Genomic DNA, 22,063 nt, shown 5'->3' on the forward strand with positions numbered 1-22,063 from the left:
GATGGCTATGCAAGCCAAGTCATTGGGTATATTTAAGGTGAGGTTGATAGATTCTTGATTAATCAGAATGTCAAAGGTTATGCGGATAAGGCAGGAGAATGGGTTTGAGAGGGATAATAAGTCATCCATAATGGAATGGTGGGACAGACTCAGCAGGCTAAATGGTCTAATTCTGCCATATCTCTTATGGCCTTATAAGTCTTATCTCTCAGTGATGGTGGGACACCAGGCCCAACATTAGAAAACACTGACAAGAAGTATCTCATAACTTCTACATAATGAAACAATGAAGATGACTTTGGCCACCATCTTTAATTGGCAAGCTGGTGGAACGTCCAGCAGAACTGATGTCTGCAAACTCATTGGGCATGTCCTGCAAGGTGATACTATATTAATGAAAGCAATGAAATCTTATCTTCATGGACCATTAATTTTTTTATGATACTTATGTGGTTCTTTTTAAAAATAAAGATTACAAAGATTAAAGATTAGTTTTTGTTACATGTACATCAAAACATACATTGAAATGTGCTGTTTTGCATCAGCGACCAGTGCAGTCCGAGGATTGTGCTGGAGGCAGCCCACTTTGGCACGAGCATAGCATGCCCACAAACCCTAACTATAGGTCTATGAAATGTGGGCAGAAACTGGAGCACCCAGAGAAAACCCACATATTCATGGGGAGAACATACAAATTCCTCACAGATGGTGGTGGGAATCGATCCCTGATCTGTTTTCACTGGCCTTGTCAATGATTGTGCTAACCAATATGCTACCGTGCCCTCTTACTATCTTAATTTATTATCTGCACTCAGCTGTAGTTGGATGGTGGGCTGTAATGACTGGCTAGATACCAGCAGTAACCTTTGCCATTGGTTCCATCCATGTGGGCAGTGTCAACTGCTGAAAATATGTAAGAGTGCTAGATCTCTAAGGTTTCAAAGTCAAAGTAAATTTATAATCAAAGGGCATATATGTCACCATATACTACTTTGAGATTCACCTTTCTGTAGGCAGTTAACATAGCTAAATAAAGTAACATGAGGGGTGATTGATAAGTTCATGGCCTAAGGTAGAAGGAGTCAATTTTAGAAAACCTAGCATATTTATTTTTCAACATAGTCCCCTCCTACATTTACACACTTAGTCCAGCGGTCGTGCAGCATATGGATCCTTTGTAGAAGTCAGTGTCTTGGACCTCCAGAAGTGGTCCACAGCAGGGGTGATTGATAAGTTCGTAGCGTAAGGTAGAAGGAGATGAGTTATTAACTTCAAACTTTCTGCATAATCACTCAAAGAGTTGACCTGCACGTGCATGTAACGAGAACTGTATAACATCTCCTTCTATCTTAGGCCACAAACCTATCTATCACCCCTGCTGTGGACCACTTCTGGAGGTCCAAGATGCCGACTTCTACAAAGAAGGGATCCGTATGCTCCACGACCGCTGGACTAAGTGTGTAAATGTAGGAAGGGACAGTGTTGAAAAATAAATGTGCTAGGTTTTCTAAAATTGACTCCTTCTACCTTAGGCCACAAACGTAAAAATCACCCCTTGTACAATAGAATTTACGAAAAATCTATCTATATACAAAGACTGACCAACAACCAATCTGCAAAAGAAGACAATTTGTGCACATTTGAATAAATAAATAGAAAGATAGAAACTGAGAGCATGAAGAGTACTTGAAAGTGAGTCTGTAAGTTGTGAAATCAGTTCACAGCTTCTACATTGGTGCAGGAAACTGAACATGGTGGTGTGTAACCTAAGGCTTCTGTATGTCTTGCCTGAAGGTGGAAGTGAGAAGACAGCATGTCCTGGATGGTGGTGGTCCTTGATGATGGATGCTGCTTTATTATGGCAGCGCTCAATGAGAATGTGCTCAATGCTGAAAAAGGCTTGTCTTTGATTGTCTGGGCTGTATCTTTCTGTAGACCTTTCTGTTTCTGGGCGTTGTTGTCTGCAGACCAAGCCATGATGCAACCAGTCAGGATACACTTCACTGTGCATTATAGAACTTTGTCAAAGTTTTAGATGACATGCAAAATCTACTCAAACTTCTTTAAAAAAGTTGAGATGCTGTGGTGCCATCTACAGGTCCTCTGGTATGATAATGCCAAGGAATTTAAAGTTACTGACCCTCTCCACCTCCATTCCCCAAATGAGGGCTCTATCACGGACCTCCAGCTTCTTCCGCCCATAGTCAATTATCAGCTTTTTGGTTCCGCGAGAGGTTATACTTGTGGCACCTTCCAACCAGATTTCCAGTGTCCTTCCATTATGCCAGTTCATTGCCACCTTTAATTTGGCCAACAACAGCAGTGTTGTCAACAAACTTGAACATGGCATTAGAGTTGTACTTAGCCACACAATCGTAGGTATAATGGAAGTAGAGCAGGCATCATTACTATCATATCTGCTTCCCGGAAATATTGCATTCTTCTGATGGTTCACAACAACCTGAATGCCATGGGAGTGGCAATCTTTTGGGGAGTGCCTGGTGTAGGTTATTAAAGAGTGTTCTTGTGTGTATATGATTGGTGTGAATGCCTGCCTGTATTGCGGAAGGGCAACAGGAATGGTAAAACCCAGCCTCCGAGATGTTGTTCCCTTCTCACTGAAACCAGCATTTGGATGATCCCTCTAATACAAAAGTGAGCGGAAGATTCTGGTGTTTTATTGGCTGCTTGAGTGTTCCCAAAGGTCACCCTGCAGCTTTCATGAGGTTAACAGCCTTGGATGAGCTGGCCCTACGAACGTGTAGTTCATCAAGAATCAAGTTTATTTGTCACGTGTACATCAGAACATACAGTGAAACGTGTCATTTGTATTAACAACCAACACACCCAAGGGTGTGTCAGAGACAACCCGCAAGTGGATGCCACACATCCCTGCTAATGTAGCGCACCCACAGTGCTGGGCAGGACAACACAGAATGCGAGCAACAAATCAACAACAGCAGTCAAAAAAAAACCCTGTTCCTCCCTGCCATCCACACCCATATAGTACATAGTCATTTAACTCCAGGATACACCTCCAGCCTCCAGTGGACAATGCATGAGCAAGACCCAGTTAGCATGTAGTGCCTCTGAAGACTTTGTATGAGTAATCTCTTCACAGATGGGCATGGCTCTGCCTCCTGCTATGAGATTCCCACACAGCCATGATCTAAATGATAAATTGTACACTCTGTGATGCAAGGCAGCCAGCAGTGTTACTTCAGAATTTCTTAGCAACTAAATGATGGATAAAGTTCTCCCTGTTAGGTTGAGGGCTAAATCATTGCTTAAAAATAAGGAGCTGGCTTTGGAAGACAGTGAAGAAAGATTTATTTTTTTTCTGAGGTTTGAGAGCCTTTGGAAGTCTTTTCCTCAAAGTCAAAGTTGTCTTATGCACACGTGTACATATGGACAGGCGCAATGAAAAACTTACCTGTAACAGCATCAGAGGTGCATAGCATCAAATGAGCAATGTTCGCAACAAAAACCAACATAAATTATACACAATTTTTACAAGAAAAAGCATTGGAACAAAAAGAAGTTGTCCATTTTAGTTCAGAATGCTAAGCTGCAGTGGATATGGCTTTGCCTGTCAGTTCAAGAACAGCATGTTTTGAACGGTAGTAGCTTTTCTTAACTTTGATGTGGGACTTCAGGCCTCTGTGCTTCCTGCTGAATGGTAGTTGCAAAAGAGCAGCATGGCCTGGAAGGTGGGGATCTTTGATGATAGACATTGTCTTTTTGAAGCAGTGCCTCCTGTAGATACTACCAATGGTGGGAGAGATCTATTGGGCAGAGTCCATTATTGCTGCTTCGTATGTGAATTGCTGTACAGGGCTGTGGAGCCCTGTATTTGAACATTTCTAAAGCAGAATTCTCAATTCAGTTCTGCTGTGATCTTACTGAATGGCAATGTAGTGAGGGCCAAGATGCCTCTTCATTCTATTTCTTTTAATAACAACCTGCAGATAGTTCTGAAGTTCTCTAACAAAATGCACTATTAAGTAGTGAGAAAAGCAACAAACCAGTGCAATTTTTTTTTCTGATTCTATTTATACTATGATGGATCTAGTGTGATGTTTGCTGTTTCACTTTATGTCAGTACAGATGGAAGTATCAACAATTGGAATAGTGTTATGTGGTGTTCCCGTAACGCCAGATCAGGTAAAGTAGTAAAGAACACTAATGTACAATGTGCCCTGAAGTACCCAGCCTAATTATCCAATTGGTGAGATTCTACCCAGAAATATTCACGATCATTGTATGTATTGAGTAAAATCAAAATTCAATCTCTTGATGTTTTTGGAAATGGAATCTTTATTGGAATTTCTTGATTCCTAATAAACACTTCATTACCCAATTTAGAGGTTTTGTTTAAAAGTTCAATGGTACAATTTAATATCAGAGAATGTATAAAATATACAGCCAGACTTCTTACTCTTCACAGACATCCACGAAATGGAAAAAAACCCGAAGAATAAATGGCAGAAACATCAGAACCCCAAAGCCCCCTATTCCCCTCCCACACACAAACAGTAGCAAAAACATTGACCCTCCCCTCCCCCATGCACCAGCAAAAGCTCCTCCCCCGCACCACCATGCAAGCAATAGCAAAAGCCCCAAAAGAGACCTTGATCTGGAATCCTTCAGAAGCTACAGTCTGTCCCAGCACTTTGGTATCTCAGACAGGCTCTCTCTCACTAGCGAGGGAGGGAGATATCACTCCTGCAACAACAAGAGCAGGACACCAGCAGCTTGCTGTTTCGATATCACTTCTCCAAGGTCCCTGACTCAAGGACTGACAGGCTCTCACTCACCATCAAAGGGAAAGGGACAGGATTGCTCAAGTGCAGAGGTCTTCTGACAGCAGCGCACACCGCCTGCTGTCTCGATGTTTCAGTCTCCCACAGTGCTTCAGTCGGCTACATCAGTGAGGAACCGGGTTGTCCACAGGAGCGTACCATGAAGGCGCATGTCTTCCAGGCCACTCCTGAAGATATTGAAGCGCCAGGTTACATGGCAAGCCTGAGAACCTACTGCTCGTGGAGAACTGTAGTTTGATCATGGACTCTAACTGGACCCCTGCCACCTTGAAAAGAAAATAAAGACATGAGAACAGAAGAATAAGGTATTTCACAGACAAACTGGAAGAATTTGCCTAGGTCTGCAAAAACTACCGGCACCATCTTTTTTAAGTTGAGTGGTATACTATTAATCAGGGTAAATATTTTTGTGTTTACCCTATCTATTGCCCTCATTATTTTGTATAAGTCTATCAAATCTTCCTTCATTCTCCTATGCTCTGGAGAATAAAGTGCCAACGTATTTAATATTTCCCCATAACTCAGGTCCTCAAGTCCGAGCAACATCCTTGTAAATATTCTCTGCACTCTTTCACTCTTATTGATATATTCCCTGTAAGTAGGTAACCAGATTGCGCACAATACTCCAAATTAGGCCTCACCAATATATTTTAAATCTTCAACATAACATTCCAACTCCTGTCCTCAGTACATTGATTTATGAAAGCCAAAGTCTGTTTTCAAGACTCTTTCTACCTGTGCTGCCACTTTCTAGGAATTATGGATCTATATTCCCTCTGTTCTACTACCATTCAGCATGTAAGTCCTGCCCTGGTTGTCCTCTCAAAATGTAATACCTTACACTTGCCTGCATTAAATTCCACCTGTCATTTTCAGATCATTTTCCCAGCTGACCCAGATCCTGCTGCAAGCTTTGGTGGCCTTCCTCCAATTTTGGCATCCTCTGCAAATTTGCTGTTCCAGTTTATCACACTATCATCCAGATTGTTGATATAGGTCACTAATAACAATGGACCCAGCACAGATTTCTGTGGCACATAACTAGTTGCGGGCCTCCAGTCCGAGAGGCAACTGTCTACTAACCATTCTCTGGGCTCTCCTGTGAAGCCAGTGTCTAATCCAATTCACTGTCTCATCCTGAACGCTAAGTGACAGAACCTTCTTGACTAACCTCCCACATGGGACCTTGTCAAACACCTTGCTAAAGTCTATGTAGACAACATCCATTGCCTTGCCTTCATCAACTTTCCTGCTAACTTCCTCAAAAATCTCTGTAAGATTGGTTAGGCACAACCTGCCACACACAAAGTCACATTGACCGTCCCTAATGAGTCCCAGTCTACCCAAGTATCTGTATCATTCCTTAGAAAACTTCTGAATAACTTAACCATTATTGATGTCAGGCTTACCCATCTATAATTGCTAGGCTTCTTTAGAGCCTTTCTTGAATAATAGAATCACATTAGCTATCCTCCAATCCTCCAGCACCTCACCTGTGGTTAAGAGTATTTTAAATATCTCTGCTAGGGTGACTGCAATTTCTGCACTGGCCTCACTTCTATAGACTCTGCGTCCATAAATGTGGAAGATTGTAATATGGTCTGGATGATTTGATCAATATTGTTGAAACAGAAATTCCTGCTATCTATTATAACAGCATTAAAAAAGCAGAGAGACAAAATAAGGGAAGTAGATCATACGAGTGAAGAGCAAGGGATATTATATGTCAATTTTATTTTTGTTGCCTCTCAACCAGATACTGTTTTCACTAGCTTAGAAACTGGCAGCTCTAATGCTTATTGATGAGTCCATTGTAGAAGCAGGTGAACCAAGTTCTCCACTCTCCTGAGCTGTCAGCAACCACACCTGTCAGCACAGAGAAAATGGAGTCATTTGAGGTTCACATAACACTTTACAATCGCTGTCTGCAGCTCGGTTCTTTGGACTATAGAACTGAGCCAAGCAGCATCATCTGACATTTCATAAAGAAGCCTGGATTCATGAAAGCAGGCAAAGTGAGCAGAGATATTCTAAAATAAATATGGAATAAAAATTAATATGTTACAGTGCATAGAGAACCAGTTTCTGGGATATCTAATTCCTATATTTTTAACCTACAAAGGACACTGTGGAGAACAATAATTCCTGATCTTAGCTGCACATATTGGATATTTCAAAACAATATTGCACCTTCTGCAAAATGCAACTTGAATTAGAGCTGTTGGGCTAGAAATTTATGCTGTTGCACAATGTGGCCCACGCAATATAATTTCTAAGAAAGAAACAACCTTTACAGAAAATTGTTAATCCTAGATCATTGATATGTCTGACACTATTAATGTATTAAGACACCCGGATGTGCACAGTAGCATCTAAGAGTTGCAATGCAAATGTAATTATCATTTCTATGAATTCCATGCACTTGTATGTGGTCCTGGGATGGCTTCAGCCTCTCATGCTGAAGCAGGACTTCACAACATGTGAGGCTTGCTCGCCATTCATTAAAGGGATCTGCTATTTCTTTGACCACGGAGTCCAGCGCTTGCAGTTACCCTGTCTGAAATTCATGCTGCTCCTCATGGCTGCCCTGCTTCTCTCTGCATACTCATCAACTAATCACACTTTCCTCCCTAGGACCTGGCCTGACCCTCAACCTCCTGCAGCCTCTCTTCTGTGACTATAGTGGCCAATTCTAACCGAAAGAATTGCTGTTGCTGGCAACCCCACATATTTGTTATACTTGCATGAAGCACCCTCAGCTCCAGTAATAATTGTTCCAAAGTCGAAGATATGTATTCCATCCTTTATTAGCAGTTAGCAAACATACAATCTTGAGGCAATGAAACTAGCAAAACTAAGCATAATTGAGCAGTCAGTAAAAGATATAGCACCTGCCACTCCCCAGCCCCAAAATGCCATGAACAAAGTGTGAAAACGTAACTTATTCCCTTTGTTTTTACCACACCCCCACTAATATGACTAGTTACCGTAATAAACATAATAAACTCAGAACACAGAAATACAATGCCAATAGAGAACAGATGCATGGCTTCTACCTTCCTTCACAACCCAATAATGGGTAACATGACTTGCCTGTATTTCTCTCCTGTGCTCTACCTTTGCTAGAAAATTGTACCATAAGCCTTACGTAAAAAATATTATTCAATCTACTCTACATTTCCAATTTAATACTCCTTTCTTGGCATAGAAAAATTTTCAGATCAGGAATCTAAGTAGAAAACAGTTGTATTGTCTGGTCAAATTTCCAGATCTGCATAGTTTTTTTTTAATTGTCAAAAACATTACTTCACTCCTGGAATTGAAGTTTTTTCTCACACATGGCGCTAAAAGTAATTTCTGTTTTCCTACATCATCCATCTCATCTACCTCACTGTCAATTGTTCTCATCCCTAGTTGTGATCAGAACCAATCCCAATCCCTTCCAGATTCCTGACCAAAGCTCTTGATCCCTAACCAACTCCACCTCAACCCTCCTTCCAGACTGTGCTAATATTCTGCCTCTGCACCCAAGCCACTTCTCAGCTGACTGGAAGTACAGCCTCTGCATTTGTGGTTGCTTGTGTGGAAGAATGGCTTTTGTGTGCACGGCGTAGAAGTCCTGCATTATTGTAGACAGAGCAATGGAATATTATCTGAGGGGTCTCTTGGGACATTGGCACAGGTTGCTGGGCAACACCACTCAAAACTACCTCCTAAGATGTGATACAGGCAGGATGTTTTAAACAATCATCGAGGAAGTGGAAGGAAAGGTACGGCATGAGAAGAATGGGAAGAAGAGTAAAGGGAAGGTCTGTAATAGATTAAAAGGCAGCAGATTTTAAACAAACAGTAATTTCCAGCAGCTCCTGTGTGAGAAAATGGAAAAATTAGTCATTATGTGAAATTACTGAACTACAGGATATCATCATATACAAACCCCATTTCCAGAAAAGTTGGGATATTTTCCAAAATGCAATAAAAACAAAAATCTGTGATATGTTAATTCACATGAACTTTTATTTCACTGACAAAAGTACCAAGAAAAGATTTTCAATAGTTTTACTGACCAACTTAATTGTATTTTGTAAATATACACAAATTTAGAATTTGATGGCTGCAACACACTCAACAAAAGTTGGGACAGAGTTAAAATAAGATTGAAAAGTGCACAGAATATTCAAGTAACACCAGTTTGGAAGACTCCACATTCAGCAGGCTAATTGGTAGCAGGTGAGGTATCATGACTGGGTATAAAAGTAGCATCCATCAAAGGCTCAGTCTTTGCAAGCAAGGATGGGTCGTGGCTCACCCCATTGTGCCAAAATTTGTGAGAGAATTGTTCGTCAATTCAAAAGGAACATTTCCCAATGCAAGATTGCAGAGAATTTAGCTTTCAACATCTACAGTACATAATATTGTGAAAAGATTCAGAGAATTCAGAGACATCTCAGTGCGTAAAGGGCAAGGTTGGAAACCACTGTTGAATGCGCGTGATCTTCAAGCCCTCAGGCGGCACTGCCTAAGAAACTGTCATGCTACTGTGACAATTATAGCCACCTGGGCTCGGGAGTACTTTGGAAAACCTTTGTTACTTAACACAGTCCATCCCTGCATCCAGAAATGCAACTTGAAACTGTATTACGCAAGGAGGAAGCCATACATCAACTCTATGCAGAAATGCCGGTGAGTTCTCTGGGCCCGAGCTCATCTCAGATGGACTAAAAGACTGTGGAACCGTGTGCTGTGGTCAGATGAGTCCACATTTCAGCTACTTTTTGGAAAAAACGGGCGTCGAGTTCTCCGTGCCAAAGATGAAAATGACCATCCTGATTGTTATCAGCAAAAGGTGCAAAAGCCAGCATCTGTGATGGTATGGGGGTGCATGTGCCCACGGCATGGGTGAGTTGCATGTATGTGAAGGTACCATTGACTCTGAGGCGTATATTAGGATTTTAGAGAGACATATGTTGCCTTCAAGGCGACGTCTCTTCCCAGGACGTCCATGCTTATTTCAGCAGGACAATGCCAGACCACATTCTGCACGGGCTACAACAGCGTGGCTTTGTAGACACAGAGTGCGTGTGCTTGACTGGCCTGCTGCCAGTCCAAATCTATTTCCTATTGAAAATGTATGGCGCATCATGAAGAGGAGAATCAGACAACGGAGACCACGGACTGTTGAGCAGCTGAAGTCTTATATCAAGCAAGAATGGACAAAATTTCCAATTGCAAATCTACTACAATTAGTATCCTCAGTTCCAAAACGATTAAAAAGTGTTATTAAAAGGAAAGGTGATGTAACACAATGGTAAACATGCCTCTGTCCCAACTTTTGTTGAGTGTGTTGCAGCCATCAAATTCTAAATTTGTGTATATTTACAAAATACAATTAAGTTGGTCAGTAAAACTATTGAAAATCTTTTCTTTGTACATTTGTCAGTTAAATAAAGGTTCACGTGAATTAACATATCACAAATTTTTGTTTTTATTGCATTTTGGAAAATATCCCAACTTTTCTGGAAATGGAGTTTGTAGACCAAGTAAGCTTTTCGTACCTGAGTCTGTAATGGGCCACATATTTCTCTTCCTGGCTGTACCACTATTAACAGTTTATATTCCTAGTCCATGAATCAAGTTAATTTTTTTGACCATTGCCTATTTTTGACATAACTGCATAAAATCTACAGCAGAGAGAATCACAAAGTTAACCTGCTAATTAACATTATTAGTACACTGCAAATTCTCTTGCTGTTCTACTTACCACATCAAAGCCTTTCAGGGCATCCTTCTTTATTCCTCTCTCTCATTTGCTCTCAGTCTAGTTTCCTTTTGAAAACAAGTAAGCTAACTTATTTTTAATTTTTAAAAGAACATTCCGGTATTCTCATTCTGATATTTAACTGGTGTACCAGAGAGCAGAGTGCTCAAACTCTACAAACATGGCTGAAAGATTTATGAGATGCTGTGGCAAACTGAAAGATTTATTTAAGTTAAGCATGGTTGAGAAACTGTTTATTTAGTTTAGTGATAAATGTGCCAGTATATTTCATTGCAAATCACATTGAGAGTGGATTGGACCCTCCAAATCATATGTCGTATAAAGAACAGTGATTGCCTTGATTTAACTCATGCATGACAAGAGTTATATGTTTCAGTGATTTAAGATCTGATTAGTTACTTTTTCACAATTTTTAAAATTGGAAAATGAAGAAAGTCACTGCTTTACTGTGCCCTGCTGATGATTAGCATTCTATTAAATACTTAAAATATGTAAGGTTTTCTGATCTTATGCTGTTAGGCCTCATCCCATTTGTTTTTCACTGAAGCACATTAAGACTGCTTTTAATTTTCAACTGGTCCATGACTACATATTCAACTAGAACTGCATGTCAACATTACACCTAATTATCTTTTAATGAGATTTTGTGTAGTCTTCTTCTCAGAAGAATATTCTACATATAATAAACAAACTATTTTATAATCCTCCACAGCACACTAACGTTCACCTTTGCTGGGCTCTAAATATATGTATCTCCTTTATAAAGTGAAAAGAAAGAAAAAGAAAGAGAAATAAATGCTCATACTGTATCTTTTTAGTACCAAGCCTTATTTAAATAGATTTGCAGAATGGCAGCAGGAACTTAATAAAAGCATAATGGTAATAAAATTGCCATCATAATTGTAATAAAGTTGCAATAAGTAACCATAGAAACCAGATACAAGGCAGATAGATCTTATTTACTTGTCAGAATTAATTGGATATGACCCAATATCATTTAGTTTCAAAGTCTCCGTATATCATGAACATTTTCTTAACCTCGGGTTATTCAAAAATAAATTACTTGTCACTTCTGTAAGTTCCATTTTTAAAGAAAATTTCTTATGTTTAAGTTGACTATTTTCAGCAACTACTTGGGACTTAAACTGCTGAGTTTTATTCAAAGTCTGGTCTTTTTTTTTAACCTCTTTCTAATTTCCACAACCACTGAGTGTGACCAATACCACCACTTGAATGCAGGAATGAGCTGGTCTGCCAGCTGACCTTTACTTCTAGCCCAATAGAGCCATTCTTTATCTGTAGCCAAGTTGACTGTGAAGAATAGTCTAGCTGAGCTCATCTTGTCCTTGTCCCACTAATGTCCAGCGTGCACAGCAGGGAAGAAACTCGTATCTTTTACTTTCATCCCTCACAGCTCAGATGTTTTATTTTACACCTGCATTGTCATTTTGAACATTTATCTATTCTGCAAAAGATGTTGGGACATTCAGAACTGCAAAGGACAGCTTGCCTGTACACTTGAATGGACGGAGAGTGGCTTATGTACGATGATGCCACATTGCCCACCGCCATCCACCATCTTCCTTAAATGTCCATTAGATTGCCCTTTGTTCTGACTGCATGGAATTGCCATTAGTTTCATGAGGTGAATATGCCTCTGGTTATCACATAGGACTTCCCATCTTCCATCACAGACAACCAAATCTGTCAAGTGACTTTCAGCCCCCATTGCTGCCCTCCCTGCAGAAATGAACACTTTTAGGCTGTTGCTGTGGATTTCTTACAACTGCAGTAGAAATATCAGAAATGTGGACATTTAAAAGCAGAATGGTCAGTGTGTTTGGGGGTACAGTCTGGGTTCTTTCATAAGAATCTGTAAGTGGACACAATTTATAGTCTGTTGCCTTAACAGATTGGTTTGTAAATATGTGATATCTTTGGTAGCATATTATAAGCATTTGTGTCGTAATCTAGAAGCAAGATGATGCGTTGCTATCAACTCTGCTCCTAAATGCATTGGAGCTAGAAGGCAGGGTGGTGAGCAGTAATACCCTTTCATGGTTTATGCCCTGCCTTGAGTCTAGGATGGCAATCTTCTCTGCCTCTGATCTGTGGAATAAGGCTGGTCCATCGCAGTCCACATGTGAAAAACCAAAGGGCTTCACGGTGAAACCATCTCATTCACAAACGATCCAGCCCAGAAGAGGTATAATAACGGTGAAGGATGATTTGACTCAAACCTTGCACAAAGAAAAATGGCTGCTGTTTATAGAGGTCGACTATCCCAATCCCAGTACATCTTTGCAGGGCAGTGGCCATCTTCAGCTGATTCATCAACAAACTTCACAGAGTTAGAAGTGATGACTTTAATTTTTGATTAGACAACGTTCAATTCCATTCACAGCTCCTCAGCAAATTATGCATTTCTTGCCTTCATGCAATAATGCAGGCACAGTTTGATAAGCTAGAAACAGCATTCATGCCACTGAAGTGTAAGATAATGACCATCTCCATCTACCCATGACATTCAGAAGCAATGATTCCTACACAATCAATATACCCAGGGGTCACAAATGAGCAGAATCTCACCTGGACTAGCCACAGATATGCTGTGTCCACAATAGCAAGTTGTATGCCCAGAAATGGTATCCCTTTCTTCCTGACCAACCAGTGCTTTTCCATCATCTATAAGGCACAAATTAGGAACATGATGGGATACTCTCTCCACTTGCCTAGAAAACTGCAGGTAAAACCCTTAGGGAGCACAACAACACCATCCAAGACAAAAAAGCCAGACTGACTGCAACCCCATCCCTTGCCCAAAACGTTCATTTCCTCGACAAAATGGTGTACAGTAGCTGTTGTGTGTACCATCTATAAAAAGCTCCACAATTACTCATCAACACTATTCTAATGACACCTCCCAAGCTATCAACTTCTACCACCAAGAAAGACAAGAGTTCTGTGCACGGCAACACCACAAGCTACTGATTACCATTCGAGTTGCATACCATCCTGACCTGGAAGTTTACCACAGATTCTTCATCATCACTGGATGCACAGCACTGGGGAATTACCTTCACCAGAAGGACTGAAGCTGTTGAAGATGGCAGCTCACCACCGCACACTGAAGATGTTCCAATATTCTGAAGATCATGCCCTGATGGGTACTAGGAAACAAACTGATATATCAGAATATTTACATATCCTGAAGAAAATGATGCCAATGAACAAGGCGATTAAAGGCAACAGCCTCCAGACAGATCATGAAACTACTTTTAAGTTTTTTTCACCTTCTTTTGCTTTCAAATGTGGTTCTGCTACTGTTGGAACCAGTGATCAACATTTTGGTGGTGTGTTATCAGGCCGATTGACTGATATGGTGCTTTGCTGTCTCTGAGGATGTTTTGAGTGAGCCTGAAGATAGGGCTGAGCCCAAGATTGACTCCATTTCTCACCGTTCTCACCGACTAGAGCACCATGGAAGACTGAAATCATTGAGGCTAGTGTGATGGCCATCACAAAATGGTGTTCAGCGCTGTCTATCAACTTCTTGCTCACTGCTGCTGGAGGAAGGTGTCTGCATGTGACAGTTTCTCTCTCCCTCTCACTCGCTGCTCCTCAGGAAGGTCCCTGTGTTCAAAAGGTCTTTGTCTCCCTTGGTGCTGTTGGAAGATGGTGCCAGAGTGCTGGATCTTGGGCAAGGTTTAGTCGATGCGGTTTGTAAACTGGATTCTGTAGTTCATGTTATAATGTGTTTCTGGTTTCTGGTCACTCCTTTTTGTTGCTTTTTTGGATCATTTTGATCCATGAACTGCAGATAACGAATACCAAGCTGAACTGAGTATGCCTGAACTCTTTTGATTTTGTGTTTTATATATTGTGTTTTTCCACTTTTTCCACTGTTGCAATTTGGTTTTTTTTTTGCATGTGGGGCTTTTGATGTTTATTCTTTAAAAGGGTCCCATGATTTCCTTTGTTTTGTGTCTATCTGTGGGGAAGATAAATTTCAGGGTTGTGTACTTACTATGATAATAAATGTACTTTGAATCTTTGAATCTTTAGTACCTAAAAATAGATTGGTTGTGTGGATGAACATTGTAAAAGTTGAAGAACAAGTAAGGGGGCAATTGATTGGATGCTTCAGAAGTATGGAGAATTTTTATACTTAGCACTCTCATAACAAATACAACATAAAGGAAGAAGTTTCAAAAGATGTTATCAGTTGTAACATTTGAGAGTAATTTAGAGGGTAGGGTGTATTAGATTTAAAATATAACTTGATATGAGAATTTTCTCAATTGGAATACTTACCTTGTATCAGACTTACAAACAGTTCTAGTGCAGCTTATCTATTTTACTTAGAGTTTTATAATTGTATTTGGAATCTTATATAGAACCATGTTGTTTATTCAGACTATTTAAACATGTAATAAATTACATGTAATAATGTTTCTTAAACATTAGAGAAATTCAAAGATTTGCCATCCTTAACTAGCTAGTCTTTCAGATTAAAGGCTGAAAATGATTTGGGTTTGGAATTGAGGGTTGCTTAAAGTAAGCCCATATGAAGGGAGTATTTACAAATCACCCTCCCAGAATATTTAAGCTTAAAGGAGACATTTTGCAGTCAATGAATTTATGATATTCAGAATTTCTTTGTATTCAATATTCACATGGGTGCCTGTTATTTGAAACCAGTTAGAAAGTAAAACAAGCTGACAGGGTTGAATTGCATTGTCACAAGGCAGTCATTTATGGATCTATTTCTTACACCTTCTTTGCGTTTTATGTTGTCTTGAGCTACCTGTTGAACTTAATGGACTGCATACCCTAACAAAACTGAGATTGTTCTTCATCAAGAAGAAGTAGTTGAGAGGAAATTTACTGTGAATCATTTTGATAAGTGTAGAGAGAGAAACTGTTTTCACTGTTTTGTGGATAGGTAACAAAAAAATTAAAAGTGGTTAAAAATGTGAAGGGATGAAAGGCAGATAGGAAGGTGGGTAGAAGGAACAGGAGCAGGCTGTGATATTAGAGAGATCTAATTGCAGACATTCATATATTTCAAAAAATGTTCATTTTAACATTTTTGTCTCTTTGGGATACAAATCTTTTTTTTTTGCTTTAACAAATAATGCCTGTCACCGTCGAGAGATTCACTGCACCAAATCCATAATGAGTTTTGCCCAGCTTTACCAGTATACAAGGTGTTGTTTAATGAAGTGCTTTCCATGAATACATTAAGGAATGGCTGTAGTGAGATGAACATAATGCGAGCAGTTTCAATAGGAGCTTTCACAAGGAATTGAAAATGTACATAAAAAGGAAAACAAAAATTGCTGGAGAAAAGTAAAGAGAACGTGAGTAGGTCTACTTGAACAGTTGTAGCAATGGTCCTCGTTTTATATTTTATAAACCTGTTTTCATCCAACAATGATGGGACTTCAAGGAAAATTATTTTGTACGGCAATGGAGAAAAGAGAAGGGGAATGAAAGGAGACTTGGGTGTTATTTTTCCACATGTATGGGTACTATTTTAGGTTTCTGCAGATATTTTAGTTATATGATATGCAAGTGTAAACCCTTGATGAAATAAAAAGTGTTGCAATCTGAAATTGAAATCCCATCCAATTTATCAAATGGAAGTTACATATTTTGAAGCTGAAATCTGAAATAAATGTGTGGACTTTTAGAGTATAGTAGTTATATGTTTGAACAGTTCGAGCAGGACAAGACTGTTAACAATTTATGATCTAATGATCTCATTGAGAAAGACCTAGGTGATTAGTTTTGGAAGATCTGGAACATTGTACCAAAGTAACTGGAGGTGATTTCTTATATTTGATTGACGAGATTTCAAGAAAAGAGATGGTTTGCCTCTGCAAATAATTGCATGCCCTCGAGATGTAGTGATTCATGCAGATGAGTGCTACCAGATAACAGATAAATATCTCTCATGATGATAAGCACAAATCTCAGAAGTACAAGAAAAGCAATCATAGCATGGAGGTATGAAATTACTTAGAGTAAAAATGAGCTACAGTTTTACATTGTTGGGAACCAATAACCCAAGGAATAGCAGAACATCATATAGACAATAGGGACCTGCAAAGATCATGACACCGATGCGAATAAAATCTGTAAATTTAAAAGAGCTACTAGCATTCAGATGAGAATGATGCACGGGTGTATAGTATTCGGTATTCTTTGTTAATCACAGAGTATCTTAAAATAATTTTTGCACGGTACCTTATTTAATCATAATAAAATCACATTTCTTGCTAAATCTGAAGTATGTTAAGTAAGTGATATAAAATGTAAAGTGATGTACTTTTAAAAAGTGATATTTCATACTGTAGTTGTACAAGAACGGTGTGGTCGTCTTAATCAGATACAACAGAGTGGAAGGAATGATCTTTTTCTGAGTTCTGACTATGTCTTCAAGCCCAACAATTACTCTTTTTTCTCTCTCTATTTACTGCTTTGGTATTTTCTGGCAGACAGATGCAGCCCTGATGTATGATGCAGTGTACGTGGTATCTGCAGCTTTCCGACAAGCCTTTCAAATGACTGTCAGCTCCTTGCAGTGTCACAGGCACAAGCCCTGGCGATTTGGATCTCGGTTTATGAATCTCATCAAAGAGGTAAGAAAGATCCTCTCCAATGGCTTTCAGGTGGCCATTTGTTCTCTACCTCAGTTTAAGCAGTTAGAGGAAGAGTATTGAGGGATATCTCCAAAATTAACAACTTGCAGCATTTGTGAGAATATACTAGTATACAGATTATTAACATATTTTTATTTTCATCTATTAAGTATGTTACTGTTGTACCGTGAGAACACCACAAACACCTTATGAATGTCTTTTGTTTTTATTTACATTGACTACGTATTGTACCGGAACTAAATTTACCCAACAATATAAACTCCTCAATGTAATATATGGAAGGAGATATTTTGTGGAAGGAATAACAGATATATCAAGCAAGTAATATTGAGATATGCTATCTAAAAATATTATTGATATTATTGTAAATCTTTCTACTTATTATGCTCAAATGCTAAGTATGGTGAAGAGGAAATATAGGTAGAGCAGTTTAACAGCAGTTTAACAGCAGCAAAATCCCACCCTTGGATTTTTGGGAGTGGCCATGGCTTGTCTGGGAAGGAATACGCCATATCTGCAGGGGATGAAATTTGGGATCTTCTGGCCTCATTTTCCTTTAAGAGCACCCAAATTTGGGAATATTCTGACAATTTAGCTTGCAGAAAGATTTGACCCTGTAGAACTGAATGACCTGTAGGGACTATCCAACCAAAGAATCTTCAAGGTTGATTCCCTTTCTTTAGTAAAATGATCTTTGGATCTTGGCAACGCACACAAAATACTGGAGGAACTCAGAAGGCCAGGCAGCATGTATGGACAAAAAGTACAGGCAATGTTTTGGGCTGAGACCGTTCGGCAGGACTGGAGAAAAAAAGCTGAGGAGTAGATTTAAAAGGTGGGGGGAGGGGAGAGAGAAACACAAGGTGATAGGTGAAACCAGGAAGGGGAAGGGTGAAGTCAAGAGCTGGGAAGTTGATTGGTGAAAGAGATACAGGGCTGAAGAAGGGGGAGTCTGAAGACAGAAGGCCATGGATGAAAAAAGGGGGCAAGAGCACCAGAGGGAGGCGATGGGCATGCAAGGAGTTGGGGTGAGAGAGGGAAAAGGGGATGGGGAAAGGGGAAGGAGTAGGGGTGGGAATAGGCATTACCAGAAGTTCGAGAAGTCAATGTTCATGCCATTAAGTTGGAGGGTAGCCAGATGGGATATAAGGTGTTGTTCCTCCAACCTAAGTATGGCCTCATCACGACAGTGGGGGACGTCATAGATTGACATATCTGAATGAGAATATGAAGTGGAATTACAATGGATGGCCACCGGGAGTTCCCGCTCATTCTGGCAGACAGAGAATAGGTGCTCGGTGAAACGGTCTCCCAATCTATGTCGGGTCTCACCGATATACAGGAGGCAACACTGGGAGCACCGGACAGAGTATATGACCCTAACAGACTCACAGGTGAAGTGTGGCCTCACCTGGAAGGACTGTTTGGGGTGCTGAGTGGTAGTGAGGGTGGAGGTAGGGACAGGTATAGCACTTGCTCTGCTTGCAGGGATAAGTGCCAGGAGGGAGATCAGTGGGGAGGGGCGAATGGACAAGGGAGTCACGTAGGGAGTGATCCCTATGGAAAGCAGAAAGTGGTGGGGAGGGAAGGATGGGCTTGGTTGTTGGATCCAGTTGGAAGTGGCGGAAGATGCAGAGAATTACGTGCTGGACACAGAAGCTGGTGGGGTAGTAGGTGAGAACAAGAGGAACCCTATCCCTGGTAGGGTGGTGGGAGGATGGAGTGAGAGCAGACATGCATGAAATGGAAGAGATGCGGTTGAGGGCAGTGTTGATGATGAAGGAAGGGAAGCCCCTTTCTTTGAAGAAGCAGGACATCTCCTTAGTTCTGGAATGAAAAGCCTCATCCTGAGAACAGATGCAGTGGAGACAGAGGGATTAAGAGAAGGGGATGGTGTTTTTACAAGAAAAGGGGTGGTAAGAGGTATAGTCCAGGTAGCTCTGAGAGTCAATGGATTCATAATAGACATCAGCAGATAAGCTGTCTCCAGAGATAGAGACAGAGAGATCGAGAAAAGGGAGGGGGGTGTAGAAAGTGGATCAGGTAAATTTGAGGACAGGATGGAAGCTGGAGGCAAAGTTGATGAAGTTGACGAGCTCTGCATATGTGCAGGAAACAGCACCAAAGTAACCACTGATGTAGCAGAGGAAAAGCTGGGGAGTGTTGCCACTGTAGGCCTGGAATGTAGACTTTTCCACGTAGCCGACAAAGAGACGGCCATGGCTGAGACCCGTGCGAGTGCCCATGGCTACCCCTTTTGTTTGAAGGAAGTGGGAGGAGCCAAAGGAGAGATTATTTAGAGTGATGACAAGTTCCACGAGGCTGAGGAGAATGGGGGTGGAGGGGATCTGGTTGGGTTTGGTGTCCAGAAAGAAACAGAGAACTTTGAGGCCTTCCTGGTGGGGCATGGAGGTATATAGGGCCTGGGCATCTGTAGTAAAAATAAGATGATGGGGGCCAGAGACCCTGAAATCCTTGAAAAGATTAAGTGTATGTGAATGGTCACGGATGTAGGTAGGAAGGGACTGAACCGGGGGGATAAAACCAAGTCAAGGTATGCCAATATGAGTTCAGTGGAGCAGGAACAAGCTGAAACAATGGGTCTCCCTGGAGAAGCAGGTTTGTGGATCTTGGGTAGGAGGTAGAAATGGGAGGTACAGGGCGCGGGAACTGTGAGGTCGGTGGTGGTGGATGGGAGATCCCCAGAGTCGATAAGGTTGGTGATGCTGTGAGAGACAATGGCTTGGTGTTCCTTAGTGGGGTCCTGTTTGAGGGGTAGATAAGAGGAGCTGTCTGAGAGTTGGCACTGGCCTCAGGAAGGTTAAAGTCAGTAAGCCAGACTACTATAGCACCCCCCTTTATCTGCGGGTTTGATGGTGGGGTTAGGGTTAGTGCAGAGGGAGTGGAGAGCAGTGAGGTTGGAAATGGAGAGAGGCACTGGAGATGGTTGATGTCCCTTAAGCAGTTGGCAATGAAAAGGTGCAGAACAGGCTGAAGACCAGGGCGGGGTGTCCAGGAAGAGGAGGCGGGTTGAAGACGGGAGAAGGGGTCATTGGTGTAGGGTGGAGAATTCTTGCCAAAAAAATAGGCTTGGAGACGGAGATGGCAAAAGAAGAGACCAGTGTTGTGGCGGCTGCTGGACTGACTGAGTTGTGGGTGCAGGGGGACAAAGCTGAGGCACTCACTGAGGACAGAATGTTCTGCTTCAGAGCGGGGAAGGTCAGAGGGGATGTTGAAGACCTGGCACAGATGAGAGCTGGGATCAGAGGGGGGAAGAGAGTTGGTTGTGTCTGAGGAGAAGGGAGGTTTGGGGTGTTCAGGGATGGTAGGGTGAGAGGATGATGGAGTCTCCGAGGACCCAAGAGCTGGCAGTGGGACCCGAGAGAGATGGGATTGCAGAGTGGTGGTAGCACCTGCCCTTACACTTCCTCCCTCACCACCATTCAGGGCCCCAGACAGTCCTTCCAGGTGAGGTAACACTTCACCTGTGAGTTGGCTGGTGTGGTATACTGTGTCCGGTGCTCCCGGTGTGGCCTTTTATATATCGGTGAGACCCGACGCAGACTGGGAGACCATTTCGCTGAACACCTACTCTGTGTCTGCCAGAGAAAGCAGGATCTCCCAGTGGCCACACATTTTAAAGCCACGTCCCATTCTGATATGTCAATCCATGGCCTCCTCTGCTGTCGAGATGAAGCCACACTCAGGTTAGAAAAACGTAACCTTATATTCCGTCTGGGTAGCCTCCAACCTGATGGCATGAACATTGATTTCTCTAACTTCCATTAATGCCCCTCGTCCCCTTCTTATCCCTAATTTTTAATTTTTTTCTCTCTTTCCCTCTCACAATAACTCCTTGCCTGTGCTCCCCTCCCCCTTTCTTTCTTCCAAGGCCTTCTGTCCTATGAAACTCACCCTTCTCCAGCCTTGTATCCCTTTTGCCAATCTACTTCCCAGATTTTAGCTTCATCCCTCCCCCTCCTGTCTTCTTCCATCTTTTCGGATCTCCCCCTCCCCCTCCCACTTTCAAATCTCTTACTATCTCTTTTTTCAGTTAGTCCTGACGAAGGGTCTCGACCCAAAATGTCGACTGTACTTCTTCCTATAGATGCATCCTGGCCTACTGTGTTCCACCAGCATTTGTGTGTTAATCAAATATTGTCCTTGAGTGCAGTACTTTAGGCAACAATGTGTGGAACGTATCTACTGTGGACATGGGTCTGCTTCGTTCTGTATTTGTTTAAGGGTTGCATCATTATAATGTAAAAATGATTCTCAGGGGGATATAGCATATAACCAGAAGTTGATGTTCTGGATTGTCATTGATTTTCAATTTTGTTTTTATTGTCTTTATTATTTAAATTTATGGTTATTATCTCAGGTGCTAGTAACCATAAAAATAAATCAATAGTTTTCATGCTGGAGCAGAAGGAAGATATTCAGTGTTCTACACTAAAGAGTTCTTTGCTTTTTGGTGACAACTTAATCTTTTTGACAGCCTGATGCTGCTGATGTCAGTGAAACCTTCTGCAGGTTTGTTATGTGACTGGCATTGAAACTTAAATCCAGAGCTTCTGTATAATTATTGCTGCTGAAAGGATTAAGGGCCGATTAAGTAATGTGAATGGGTACCAGTAAAATCACTTAAAGCATTTTATTACTCAAGATGCTGGAGGAACTCAGCAGATCAAGCAGCATCTATGGAGAGGAACAAACAGTCAATTTTTCGAGCCTGACCTGCTCAGTTCGTCCAGCGTTTTGTGTTTGTTGCTCTGGACTTCCAGCATCAGCAG

The 22,063-nt window shown here is 41.2% G+C and overlaps 1 protein-coding gene across 6 annotated transcripts in view; it reads left to right on the top strand.

Moving 5' to 3' along the window:
* Nucleotides 1-22,063, top strand: part of grik1a (glutamate receptor, ionotropic, kainate 1a) — a 363,004-nt gene that overhangs the window by 247,975 nt on the left and 92,966 nt on the right. For all 6 annotated transcript variants that reach the window (XM_073045690.1, XM_073045693.1, XM_073045692.1 and 3 more), the window contains exon 7: nt 17,106-17,249. In XM_073045690.1, the coding sequence (XP_072901791.1) occupies nt 17,106-17,249 (144 nt within the window). The remainder of the gene's footprint in view (nt 1-17,105; nt 17,250-22,063) is intronic.

The sequence above is a fragment of the Hemitrygon akajei genome, chromosome 5 (assembly GCF_048418815.1).
Source record: "Hemitrygon akajei chromosome 5, sHemAka1.3, whole genome shotgun sequence".
In the NCBI taxonomy this organism is placed as follows: Eukaryota; Metazoa; Chordata; class Chondrichthyes; order Myliobatiformes; family Dasyatidae; genus Hemitrygon; species Hemitrygon akajei.